This window comes from Gorilla gorilla, chromosome 11, assembly GCF_029281585.2.
Source record: "Gorilla gorilla gorilla isolate KB3781 chromosome 11, NHGRI_mGorGor1-v2.1_pri, whole genome shotgun sequence".
In the NCBI taxonomy this organism is placed as follows: domain Eukaryota; kingdom Metazoa; phylum Chordata; class Mammalia; order Primates; family Hominidae; genus Gorilla; species Gorilla gorilla.
In genome coordinates this window covers 80,823,807-80,837,247 of record NC_073235.2, presented here as the reverse complement: position 1 = coordinate 80,837,247, position 13,441 = coordinate 80,823,807, and the positions used below count along the sequence as shown (strand labels likewise).

General features: G+C 39.1%; 1 protein-coding gene across 29 annotated transcripts in view; it reads right to left on the bottom strand.

Moving 5' to 3' along the window:
• Positions 1-13,441, bottom strand: part of OSBPL6 (oxysterol binding protein like 6) — a 206,716-nt gene that overhangs the window by 33,962 nt on the left and 159,313 nt on the right. For all 29 annotated transcript variants that reach the window (XM_031008818.3, XM_055380296.2, XM_055380311.2 and 26 more), the window contains one exon: positions 3,487-3,620. In XM_031008818.3, coding sequence (XP_030864678.1) covers positions 3,487-3,620 — 134 coding nt within the window. The remainder of the gene's footprint in view (positions 1-3,486; positions 3,621-13,441) is intronic.

Sequence of the window (13,441 nt, the reverse complement as noted above, 5' to 3'; positions counted from 1 at the left end):
TTGTTGAAATGCAGCACTTTAATCATTAGACATACATCAAATAGGACTTATGTCAAATAAAACATAGGCTTTAAAAGTTTTAGACTACTTAAATAAGTTTTTTATTTATTATTTTTTTGAGATGGAGTTTCACTCTCATTGCTCAGGCTGGAGTGCAATGGCACGATCTCAGCTCATTGCAACCTCTACCTCCTGGGTTCAAGTGATTCTCCTGCCTCAACCTCCCAAACAGCTGGGATTACAGGCGCCCGCCACCATGCCTGGCTAATTTTTGTATTTTCAGTAGAGATGGGGTTTCGCCTGTTGGCCAGGCTGGTCTCGAACTCCTGACCTCATGATCCACCCACCTCGGCCTCCCAAAGTGCTGGGATTATTTTGAGCCACCACGCCCGGCCAGCCTGTCGTTTAAATGTTAATGTTCTCTATAGCAGCAGGAGCACCACTGACCCTTTTATTCTGACTGCATTGCAATTCGTCAACATCTATAACTGCCCTGATATGCAGGGGCATCCATCTTCCTCTCTAGCCTAGATCTGTCTTCTGAGCTCTAGACATAAATATCTAATTGCCTGTAAAATGCCCCACAGACACCTCAATCTCCACAGAAATCCATCATCAAATACCTAAAGCAAACCAGCTCCTCTTGTAGTCCCACCTTGGGGACAATAACTTTCACATACCCACTTATCCAAGCAAAAACCCTGGACTGTCTTGACTCTGTGTCTTTGTCCCTCTCTAACATTCCGCTGATCTCCAAGCCATGCTGATTCTCCCTCCTGGGTGTCTTTGAAATGTATTCCCTCCTTCCACCAATGCTGGCATGGCACTTCCTCAGTTTAGAAATATCTCAAATGTACAAGCTATTCTCAAATTATCTCAAATACCATAAGAATCTGTCCAACTAGCCTTGCCTCCCAATTCCACCTACCCTCCATACTGTACCAGAGTAATCTTTCTAATATGCAGAAATATGCTGTAATAGTTCTAATTTCTGGCATTATCATTTACCAGTTAAAACTGTTAACTGATAGGATAAATCCAAAGGGACTCCTTTGTGGAGTCCCTGATGAGCTGGTTCTTGCCTACTTAATCAGCTACTCTTAAGAGTAATTCTTCCTTCTTCATCTCCTACTTCTTCCACTATGAACTACCTGCCATTCTCCAGACACCTCTCCAACGGCCTAACCATGAATAACAATTTGTTAGAAAGGAAAGAACTGTCAGTAAACTTAAATACCTTAAGCAAAGGCTGCTGTGGTTTCCAAAAGGGAGTCCACACTTAGAGGTGACGGGAATAGATGGCCAGTGGGGGTGCGACTACGCCGAGGGGAGGGCATGGACACACACGAGAATGTGAACATCACCAAAATGCTGGGATGACACACAACTGCAAGCACTGAATTATCTATTGGATAGGCTGTAACGGTCTATTTGAAACTTAATAGTTCCAAATTATTTTCACATCTTTTAAGGCTAAAATTGAGATTTTTTTGTAAAAAAAAAAAAAATAAACAATCCAACAAAAATCTATTGAGGCTCTAACTTTAGATGCAAATAAATATGTTTTGACAAGAGAGGGAAATATGTTAACCCCAAGGAAGCACAGTTGATCAAATTTTGTTTTATTTTACTTTTATCATGTTAGCATCAGACCCTTCCTTGTGAGCGGCTGCTGTCTGCTCAGGCCAGGTTCAAGGTCTGATTCCTCCAAGAAGCCTGATCTGTGGCTCTGCTCTCAACTCAGGGATCTCCCATTCCTCTGAGCAACCAGAGCCCTGGAAATCTGCACCACCATGTACTGCTCTTAATGTACTATGGCGTGCTCCATTTCACTGTTTCCTGCTCATCTCATGAATCAGATCACGAGCTTGCTGGGAACATGGCCAGGGCTACTTTTACCTTGGTGTTCTGTACCTTGCATAATACCTAGCATATAGTCACCTGAATGGAATACAATGAATAAGGGAATGAACAAATGAATAACTGTTGTAAAATTTCTCTTCATAATTATTTCTAATCTCACCTGAAGCCCAACCCGAGATCTCTATTTACCATTCTCTGTTTCACCTACAAGCAAATAAAAGCAAGCAAGCAGGCAAGCAAGAAACAAATGCATTTTCTTGTTTTTCTTAGTAAAGCTTGACTTCTAACTCTAAGCCTCCATCATTAAATACATCTGAAGGAATCATTGCAACATTTAGGGGGACAAGAATGTATTTTATATGTTTACAAGATGACATTTGAATGTTTACTTGACCATTATTTTGATCTTTCTGATTCACGATACTTTCAGAATAATGATTTGGAAGACCAATTAATGTCAACTGAGTGTTCGACCGATCCATGACATGAGAAGGGTCCAGGGAAAGCCATTAAAATGTTCTTCTAAATAAAGCCCTCTGAAGACTGGCAGAATCGTAGCGGATTTTCACGCTCATGCTCCTGAGACACCTGGCTTTGTACTGGAAGCAGCATATGCCTCTCAGCTGACAGTGTTTTATGGATAATGCAGAAAGTGTGGCCCATATAACAACATCCATGACATGAAACTTAACACTGAAAATACGCTGACAGTTCAGGGACATAAAACATGGTGACACGGTGTAAGTCTACTTTTTAGGGACCGAGGGAAACTGTTCAAGCAGGATCTGCTCCACGCGGAGAACCACTTACCCAGGATTTGCTTGCTCCTTCACTCTGATCCAAGGCACCAGGAAGTGAATAATATTTTATATAAACACCGAGTTCTCACAAAATCACATAACGACATTGAATTCTTAAAGGAGTTAAGTCAGTGCATTTATAGACTAAAGAAAATACTTACTTCTAAGGAACTACTCAGTTGAAAAAAGCATAAGCACAGCTCTAAAGGATTTTTATCAGAAATTTCAACTTTGATATAGATACATAGGGATTTGATTAGTATTAATAAGATCAACTCTATAATATATATTGAAATATAAAAGTCTAGTTCAGGGAGCATAACTTAGGAAGAAAACCTCAAGAGTGCAAATCAGAAAAGAAAAAAATGAGTGATAGTAATCAGTAATTTTCAACAGATTAAGATGTAAGTGGGAAAAATATTAAGTGTGGAAGATCTAGTACATTTTTTAAAAATATTCACTATTGGACTGAATATATCCTGGAACACATTTCAGATGTATAGGTCAAATAAATGCATAATTCTTTTTTTAAAATGAGGGGCTACCTTATAAATGACCTTAGAGAAGCATTAAGTGTTCAATTGGCCAAAATTACCATTATACGCTTACAAGCAAGTTTGGTTTATTTTCACTCTTACCTTGAAATTTTGGGGAAGAAAAGTAGTAAAATCTAATACTGACACTGCAGTCTTTTGGGGGAAATTCTGCAAACTGTACTATCCCCATGACTAGCCACCTCCCTGCCAGCCCCCCATCTTTTGATCTTTCATCTTACAGGGTTGGGAGTGTGTCATGTACATGCAAACACACACTCTTTGCCTACCTGAGACAGTGACTGTCGGAGCCGTGCCATCTGCGTGCTGTGGCCTTTACTGTGATCCTGCTCGGAAACCATCTGCTTCAGCTTCTCCTTCTCTATAGCTATGCTATTAAACGCAGACTTCAAAAGAGAATGCACTGGGTGGGGAGAAAAGTGAGAAAAAACTGTCAGATATGTGCAGAAAGAATACACAACATTATAAATTTCTCCAGACTTTCACTCACAAATAGGCATTTTTTGGAAAGGCTATGTAATGGTCTAATTAAAAATCAGCCTTCAAAAGGAATCTTTATCAGGATATCTATACTCCACACAAATATTACAATGGCAATTGATCAGAGTGAAAAATTCATTTTTTATACCAGACAGGCCAACAAAAATCTGGAAGTAGCATGTAAAATATCAAGATCAATGCAAAGTATCAATATTTAGAAATTAATTTATAATCCCTAGAAAGAATAGGGAACAAGTTTACTTGCCATATTTGATTATCATATTTGAGCAGTTCTGTGTAGCATAAAGTCTCACATAAATAATTTAGAACTATCCAAAAATATTCTCCAAAAGCATGCACCCAAAAAGAGCATTTTATGCATTCTGCCAACATAAAACAGGTGGCTGATCAAGAAGTTTTGACTGGTTCTCTTGGAGGTAGGAAATGATATGCCTTTAAGAACAGCACTTGCGTTGCTTTCTCAGACAGGAATATCTTGTTGTTAAAGTGCTTTGATTTAAAAGCAACAATAAAAACAATACCCCCTCCCCATTTCCTACATACCTAACAAATTAGCATTGGTAAAATCTGAGGCAGTCTTCAATCGTGAACTACAGAAAGGGTGACTTTCCAACATCTATTTTTATAATAACAGTTTCTATAATATGCAAAGTATTCTAAAATAGGTATTTCCTTATTTGAGAAAGGTATTTATAAAAGTGGAAATTTTTAGCATAAAATAGAGTGGCTGAATTACAGGGGGAAAATGGCAGGATCACAAGGGATTCACGATCTATTGATTTATGTGCTACATTCTGTCATCATCAATTTAAAGGTAATAACTTGATAGCTGGATTACATTAATCCTGCTGGTAGCTCTAAAAGCAAGCTCTTCATCCATTTTAAAATAACGCTTCCAAAAAAGTTCATGCAATAGTCATAGAAAAGTTCTTTTGTTTCTTTGCCTAGCATAGAGAATATGTGTGTCTGTTGAAAATATGTAGTTTCAATGGAGGCTTAAAAATTTTTTTTATTGTGTATGTATTTAAGGTATATAGTATGATGTTATAAGATACATATAAGTAGTAAAATGGTTAGCTTTAAAAAATTTATTGTGTATATACTTAATGTATACAACATGATGTCATAAGATACATATATGTAATAAAACGGTTACTGTGGTGGAACAAATTAACATATCCATCATCTTATCCATTTCCCGCCCCCGCACTGCCCTGTGACAAGAACAGCTATAATCTACTAATTTAGCAAAAGTCCTGAATATAACACACTATTATTAACTATAATCTTCACAATGTAGATTAGATCTTTCTACTTGTTCATCCTACACATTTGCTACTTTGTATCCTTTGACCTACCTACATCTTCCCTCCACTGCCACCCTGGTAGTCACTGTTTTATTCTCTCTCTATATATACTTGACTTAAAAAAAACAAAAAGGTTCCATATATAAGTGAGATCATGCAATACTATTTTCTGGGTCTGGCTTCTTTTTTTTTTTTTGAGACAGAGTCTCACTTTGTCACCCAGGATGGAGTGCAGCGGCACAAGCCACTCATTACAACTTCCGCCTCCTGTGTTCAAGCAATTCTCGTGCATCAGCCTCTTAAGTAGCTGGGATTACAGGCATGCACCACCACGCCTGGCTAATTTTTGTAATTTTAGTAGAGACGGGATTTGCCATGTTGGCCAGACTGCTCTCAAACTCTTGGCCTCAAGCAATCTGCTCACTGCAGCCTCCCAAAGTGCTGGTATTACAAGTGTGAGCCACTGCACCTGGCCAAGTCTGGCTTATTTCACTTAGCATAATGTCCTTCAGGCCCATCCATGCTATGGCAATTGGCAGGATCGCTTCCTTTTTGAAGGCTGAATAATACTCCACTGTGTATGTGTATACCACAGTTTCTTTATCCATTTGTCCACTGACAGATACCTGGGTGGTTTCCACTTCTTGGCTATTGTGAATAATGCTGCAATGAACATGTGAGTGCAGATAACTTTACAATACGGTGATTTCATTTCCTGTAGATATATGCCCAGAAGAGGGACTGCTGGGTCATATGGTAGTTCTATTTTTAATTATTTTAAGAATCTCTGTACTATTTTCTGGTGTATATGGCTGCACCAATGTACACTCCCAACAACAGTGTACAAAGGTTTTATTTTCTCCACACCCTTGCCAACATTTGTCTCGTCTTTTTAATAGCTATCCTAACAGGTGTGAGGTGGTGGCACATAGTGGTTTTGATTTGCATTTCCCTAATTATTAGTGATGCTGATCACCTTTTTATGTACTTGTTGGTCATTTTTATGTCATCTTTGGAGAAGTATCTACTCAGATCCTTTGCTCATTTTAAAATCACGCTATATGTTTTCTTTTTAAAAACATTTTTATTTATTTAATTTTTTTATGAGACAAGGTCCCACTCTGTTGTCTATTGTGGAGTGCAATGGCGTGATCATAGCTCACTGTAACCTCTAACTCCTGGGCTTAAGTGATCCTCCCACATCAGCCTCTCGAGTAGCTAGGACTACAGGCACACATTAACATGCCTGGCTAATTTTTTTAATTTTATTTTTTGTGGAGATGGAGTCTCACTATGTTGCTCATACTTGTCTCGAATTCCTGGCCTCAAGCAAAGGTTATATGTTTTCTTCCTATTGAGTTGTATGAGTTCTTTATACATCCTGGATATTAACCCCTTATCTGATACATGGTTTGCAAATATTTTTTCCCATTCTGTAGGTTATCTTTTTCTTTTGTTGATTGTTTTCTTTGCTGTGCAGAAGCTTATTTTTAAAAATTTACATGACAAGCTTTTTAGTTTGAAATTTTCCATTTATTTATTTTTGATTTTTTAGCCTGAATTTTTGGTGTTATATCTAAGAAATCCATCGCCAAGAACAATGTCAAGGAGCTTTTGCTCTACATTTTCTTCTGCTAGGAGTTTTATAGTTTCAGGTCTTACATTTAGGTCTTTTATCTATTTTTAGCTCACTTTTGTGTATGGTGTAAGATAAGGGTCCAATTTCATTCTTTTGCATGTGGAAATCTGGTTTTCTTAGCACCTTTCATTGAATAAACTATCCTTTTCTCATTGTGCCTTTTTGGTGCTTTTGTTGAAAATTAGTTGATCGTATATGTTTGGATTTATTTTGGGACTCTCTTTTCTGTTCCAGAGGTCAATGTATCTGTTTTTAAGCCAATACCATACTATTTTGATTACTATAGCTTTGTAATATAATTTTAAATCAGGAAGCATGATGTTTTCAACTTTGTTGTTTTCCCCCCAGGTTGCTCTGGTTATCAAATTCTTTTGTGGTTCCATGTGAATTTTATTTATTTTCATTTTTTAAATTTTTTTATTTTAGTTTAAATTCTAGGGTACATGTGCACAACGTGCAGGTTTGGTACATAGGTATACATGTGCCATGTTGCTTTGCTGCACCCATCAACTCATCATTTACATTAGGTATTTCTCCTAATACTATCCCTCCCCCAGACCCTCACCCCTGGACAGGCCCCAGCGTGTGATGTTCCCTGCCCTGTGTCCAAGTGTTTTTGTTATTCAATTCCCACCTACGAGTGAGAACATGCGGTGTATGGTTTTCTGTCTTTGTGATAGTTTGCTGAGAATGATGGTTTCCAGCTTCATCCATGTCCCTGCAAAGGACATTAACTTATCCTTTTTTATGGCTGCATAGTATTCCATGGTGTATATGTGCCACATTTTCTTAATCCAGTCTATCATTGATGGACATTTGGGTTGGTTCCAAGACTCTGCTGTGGTGAATAGTGCCGCAATAAACATATGTGTGCATGTGTCTTTATAGTAGCATGATTTATAATCCTTTGGGTATATACCCAGTAATGGGATTGCTAGGTCAAATGGTATTTCTAGTTCTAGATCCTTGAGGAGTCACCACGTGGTTTTTCACAATGGTTGAACTAATTTATGCTTCCACCAACAGTGTAAAAGCGTTCCTATTTCTCCATATCCTCTCCAGAACCTGCTGTTTCCTGACTTTTCAATGATGGCCATTTTAACTGGCATGAGATGGTTATCTCATTGTAGTTTTGATTTGCATTTCTCTGATCACCAGTGATGATGAGCATTTTTTCATGTGTCTGTTGGCTGTATAAATGTCTTCTTTTGAGAAGTGTCTGTTCATATCCTTTGCCCACTTTTTGATGGGATTGTTTTTTTCTTCTAAATTTGTTTGAGTTCTTTGTAGATTCTGGATATTAGCCCTTTGTCAGATGGGTAGATTGCAAAAATCTTCTCCCATTCTGTAGGTTGCCTGTTCATTCTGATGGTAGTTTCTTTTGCTGTGCAGAAGCTCTTTAGTTTCATTAGATCCCATTTGTCTATTTTGGCTTTTGTTGCCGTTGCTTTCAGTGTTTTAGTCATGAAGTCCTTGCCCGTGCCTATGTCCTGAATAGTATTGCTAAGGTTTTCTTCTAGAGTTTTTACGGTTTTAGGTCTAACGTTTTAGTCTTTAATCCATCTTGAATTAACTTTTGTATAAGGTGTAAGGAAGGGTTCAGTTTCAGCTTTCTACATATGGCTAGCCAGTTTTCCCAGCACCATTTATTAAATAGGGAATCCTTTCTCCATTGCTTGTTTTTGTCAGGTTTGTCAAAGATCAGATGGTTGTAGATGTGTGGTGTTATTTCTGAGGCCTCTGTTCTGTTCCATTGGTCTATGTATCTGTTTTGGTACTAGTACCATGCTGTTTCGGTTACTGTAGCCTTGTAGTATAGTTTGAAGTCAGGTCGCGTGATACCTCCAGCTTTGTTCTTTTTGCTTAAGATTGTCTTGGCAATGTAGGCTCTTTTTTGGTTCCATATGAACTTTAAAGTAGCTTTTTCCAATTCTGTGAAGAAAGTCATTGGTAGCTTGATGGGGATGGCATTGAATCTATAAATTACCTTGGGCAGTATAGCCATTTTCACAATATTGATTCTTCCTATCTATAAGCATGGAATGTTCTTCCATTTGTTTGTGTCTTCTTTCATTTCATTGTGCAGTGGTTTGTAGTTCTCCTTGAAGAGGTCCTTTACATCCCTTGTAAGTTGGATTCCTAGGTATTTTATTCTCTTTGAAGCAATTGTGAATGGGAGTTCACTCATGATTTGGCTCTCTGTTTGTCTGTTATTGGTGTATAGGAATGCTTGTGATTTTTGCACATTGATTTTGTATCCTGAGATTTTGCTGAAGTTGCTTATCAGCTTAAGGAGATTTGGGGTGGAGGCAATGGGGTTTTCTAAATATACAATCATGTCGTCTGCAAACAGGGACAATTTGACTTCCTCTTTTCCTAACTGAATACTCTTTATTTCTTTCTCTTGCCTGATTGCCCTGGCCAGAACTTCCAACACTATGTTGAATAGGAGTGGTGACAGACGGCATCTGTGTCTTGTGCTGGTTTTCAAAGGGAATGCTTCCAGTTTTTGCCCATTCAGTATGATATTGGCTGTGAGTTTGTCACAAATAGATCTTATTATTTTGAGATATGTTCCATCAATACCTAGTTTATTGAGAGTTTTTAGCATGAAGGGCTGTAGAATTTTGTCAAAGGCCTTTTCTGCATCTATTGAGATAATCATGTGGTTTTTGTCATTGATTCTGTTTATGTGATGGATTACGTTTATTGATTTGCATATGTTGAACCAGCCTTGCATCCCAGGGATGAAGCTGACTTGATCGTGGTGGATAAGCTTTTTGATGTGCTACTGGATTAGGTTTCCCAGTATTTTATTGAGGATTTTTGCATTGATGTTCATCAGGGATATTGGTCTAAAATTCTCTTTTTTGGTTGTGTCTCTGCCAGGCTTTGGTATCAGGATGATGCTGGCCTCATAAAATGAGTTAGGGAGGATTCCATCTTTTTCTTTTGATTGGGATATTTTCAGAAGGAATGGTACCAGCTCCTCTTTGTACCTCTGGTGGAATTTGGCTATGAATCCATCTGGTCCTGTACTTTTTTTGGTTGGTAGGCTATTAATTATTGCTTCAATTTCAGAGCCTGGTAGTGGTCTATTCAGAGATTCAACTTCTTCCTGGTTTGTCTTGGGAGGGTGTATGCATCCAGGAATTTATCAGTTTCTTGTAGATTTTCTAGTTTATTTGCGTAGAAGTGTTTATAGTATTCTCTGATGGCAGTTTGTATTTCTGTGGGTTTGGTGGTGATATCCCCTTTATCATTTTTTATTGCATCTATTTGACTCTTCTCTCTTTTCTAATTTATTAGTCTTGCTAGCAGTCTATCAATTTTGTTGATCTTTTCAAAAAACCAGCTCCTGGATTCATTAATTTTTTGAAGGGTTTTTTTGTGTCTCTATCTCTTTCAGTTCTGCACTGCTCTTAGTTATTTCATGCCTTCTGCTAGTTTTTGAATTTGTTTGCTCTTGCTTCTCTAGTTCTTTTAATTGTGATGTTAGGGTGTTGGTTTTTGGATCTTCCTGCTTTCTCTTGTGGGCATTTAGTGCTATAAATTTCCCTCTACATACTGCTTTAAATGTGTCCCAGAGATTCTGGTAAGTTGTGTCTTTGCTCTCATTGGTTTCAAAGAACATCTTTATTTCTGCCTTCATTTCGTTAATTACCCAGTAGTCATTCAGAAGCAGATTGTTCAGTTTCTGTGTAGTTGTGTGGTTTTGACTGAGTTTCTTAATCCTGAGTTCTAATTTGATTGCATAGTGGTCTGAGAGACAGTTTGTTGTGATTTCAGTTCTTTTACATTTGCTGAGGAGTGCTTTACTTCCAATTGTGTGGTCAATTTTAGAATAAGTGTGATGTGGTGCTGAGAAGAATATATATTCCGTTGATTTGTGGTGGAGAGTTCTGTAGATGTCTATTAGGTCTGCTTGGTGCAGAGCTGACTTCAAGTCCTGGATATCCTTGTTAACCTTCTGTCTCTTTGATCTGTCTAATATTGACAGCAGGCTGTTAAGTCTCCCATTATTATTGCATGGGAGTCTAAATCTCCTTGTAGGTCTCTAAGGACTTGCCTTGTGAACCTGGGTGCTCCTGTATTGGGTGCATATATATTTAGGATAGTTAGCTCTTCTTGTTGAATTGATCCCTTTACCATTATGTAATGGCCTTCTTGGTCTCTTTTGATCTTTGTTGGTTTAAAGTCTGTTTTATCAGAGACTAGGATTGCAACCCCTGCCTTTTTTTTGCTTTCCATTTGCTTGGTAGATCTTCCTCCATCCCTTTATTTTGAGCCTATGTGTGTCTCTGCACTTGAGATGAGTCTCCTGAATACAGCACACTGATGGGTCTTGACTCTTTATCCAATTTGCCAGTCTGTGTCTTTTAATTGGGGCATTTAGCCCATTTACGTTTAAAGTTAATATTGTTATGTGTGAATTTGATCCTGTCATTATGATGTTAGCTAGTTATTTTGCCTGTTAACTGACGCAGTTTCTTCATAGCATCAATGGTCTTTACAATTTGGCATGTTTTCACAATGGCTGGTACCAGTTGTTTCTTTCCATGTTTAGTGCTTCCTTCAGGAGCCCATGTAAGGCAGGCCTGGTGTTGACAAAATCTCCCAGCATTTGCTTGTCTGTAAAGGATTTTATTTCTCCTCCCTATGAAGCTTAGTTTGGCTGGATATGAAATTCTGGGTTGAAAATTCTTTAAGAATCTTGAATATTGGCCTTCACTGTCTTCTGGCTTGTAGGCTTTCTGCCGAGAGATCCAGTGTTAGCCTGATGGGCTTCCCTTTGTGGGTAACCCGACCTTTCTCTTGGGCTGCCCTTAATATTTTTTCCTTCATTTCAACTTTGGTGAATCTGACAATTATTTGCCTTGGGGTTGCTCTTGTTGAGGAGTATCTTTGTGGCGTTCTCTGTATTTCCCGAATTTGAATGTTGGCCTGCCTTGCTAGGTTGGGGAAGTTCTGGATAATATCCTGAAGAGTGTTTTCCAACTTGGTTCAATTACCCCATCACTTTTAGGTACACCTATCAAATGTAGATTTGGTCTTTTCACATAGTCCCATACTTCTTGGAAGCTTTGTTCATTTCTTTTCACTCTTTTTTCTCTAACCTTGTCTTCTTGCTTTATTTCATTAATTTGATATTCAGTCACTGATACCCTTTCTTCCACTTGATCGAATCAGCTACTGAAGCTTGTGCATGCATCACAAAGTTCTTGTGTCATGGTTTTCAGCTCCATCAGGTCATTTAAGGTCCTCTCTACACTATTTATTCAGTTAGCCATTCGTCTAACCTTTTTTCAAGGTTTTTAGCTTCCTTGTGATGGGTTAGAACATGCTCCTTTAGCTCGGAGAAGTTTGTTATTACTGACCTTCTGAAGCCTGCTTATGCCAGCTCATCAAAGTTATTCTCCGTCCATCTTTGTTCCATTGCTGGCAAGGAGCTGTGATCCTTTGGAGGAGAAGAGGTGCTCTGGTTTTTAGAATTTTCAGCTTTTCTGCTCTGGTTTCTCCCCATCTTTGTGCTTTTATCTACCTTTGGTCTTTGATGTTGGTGACCTACAAATGGGGTTTTGGTGTAGATGACCTTTTTGATGATATTGATGCTATTCCTTTCTGTTTGTTAGTTTTCCTTCTAACAGTCAGGTTCTTCAGCTGCAGGTCTGTTGGAGTTTGCTGGAGGTCCACTTCTGACCGTTTGACTGGGTATTAACAGCGGAGGCTGCAGAACAGCAAATATTGCTGCCTGATCCTTCCTCTGGAAGCTTCGTCTCAGAGAGGCACCCACCTATATGATGTGTCTGTTGGCCCTTACTGGGAGGTGTCTCCCAGTTAGGCTACATGGGGGTCAGGGACCCATGTGAGGAGGCATTCTGTCCGTTCTCAGAGCTCAAATGCCATGCTGGGAGAACCACTGCTCTCTTCAGAGCTATCAGACAGGGACGTTTAAGTCTGCAGAAGTTGTCTGCTGCCTTTTTTTCAACTATGCCCTGACCACAGAGGTGGAGTCTATAGAGGCAGTAGGCCTTACTGATCTGCAGTGGGCTCCGCCCAGTTCGAGCTTCCCGGCTGTTTTGTTTACCTACTTGAGCCTCAGCAACGGTGGATGCCCCTCCCCCAGCCAGTCTGCCGCCTCGCAGTTCGATCTCAGACTGCTGTCCTAGCAGTGAGCAAGGCTCCATGGGCCTAGGACCCACCAAACCAGGCACAGGAGAGAATCTCCTTGTCTGCTGGTTGCTAAGACCTTGGGAAAAGTGCAGTATTTGGGTGGAAGTGTCCCATTTTTCCAGGTACAGTCTGTCACGGCTTCCCTCGGTTAGGAAATGGAAATCCCCTGACCCCTCGTGCTTCCTGGGAGAGGTGATGCCCTGCCCTGCTTCGGCTCACCCTCTGTGGGCTGCACCCACTGTCTAACCAGTCCCAATGAGATGAACCAGGTACCTCAGTTGGAAATGCAGAAATCACCCATCTTCTGCATTGATCACACTGGGAGCTGCAGATTGGAGCTGTTCCTATTCTGCCATCTTGGAATGGAGTGCCCATGTGAATTTTATTATTGTTTTTCCTATATCTTGGAAGAGTGCCATTAGCATTTTGATAAGAATTATATTGAATCTGTATATTTCTTTAGGTAGTATGAACCTTTTTTAGCTGTTATTTTAGGTTTGGGGGTAATATGTGAAGGTTTGTTACATAGGCAAACGTGTCATGGAGGTTCATTGTACAGATTATTTCATCACTCAGGTATTAAGCCCAGTACCCAATAATTAT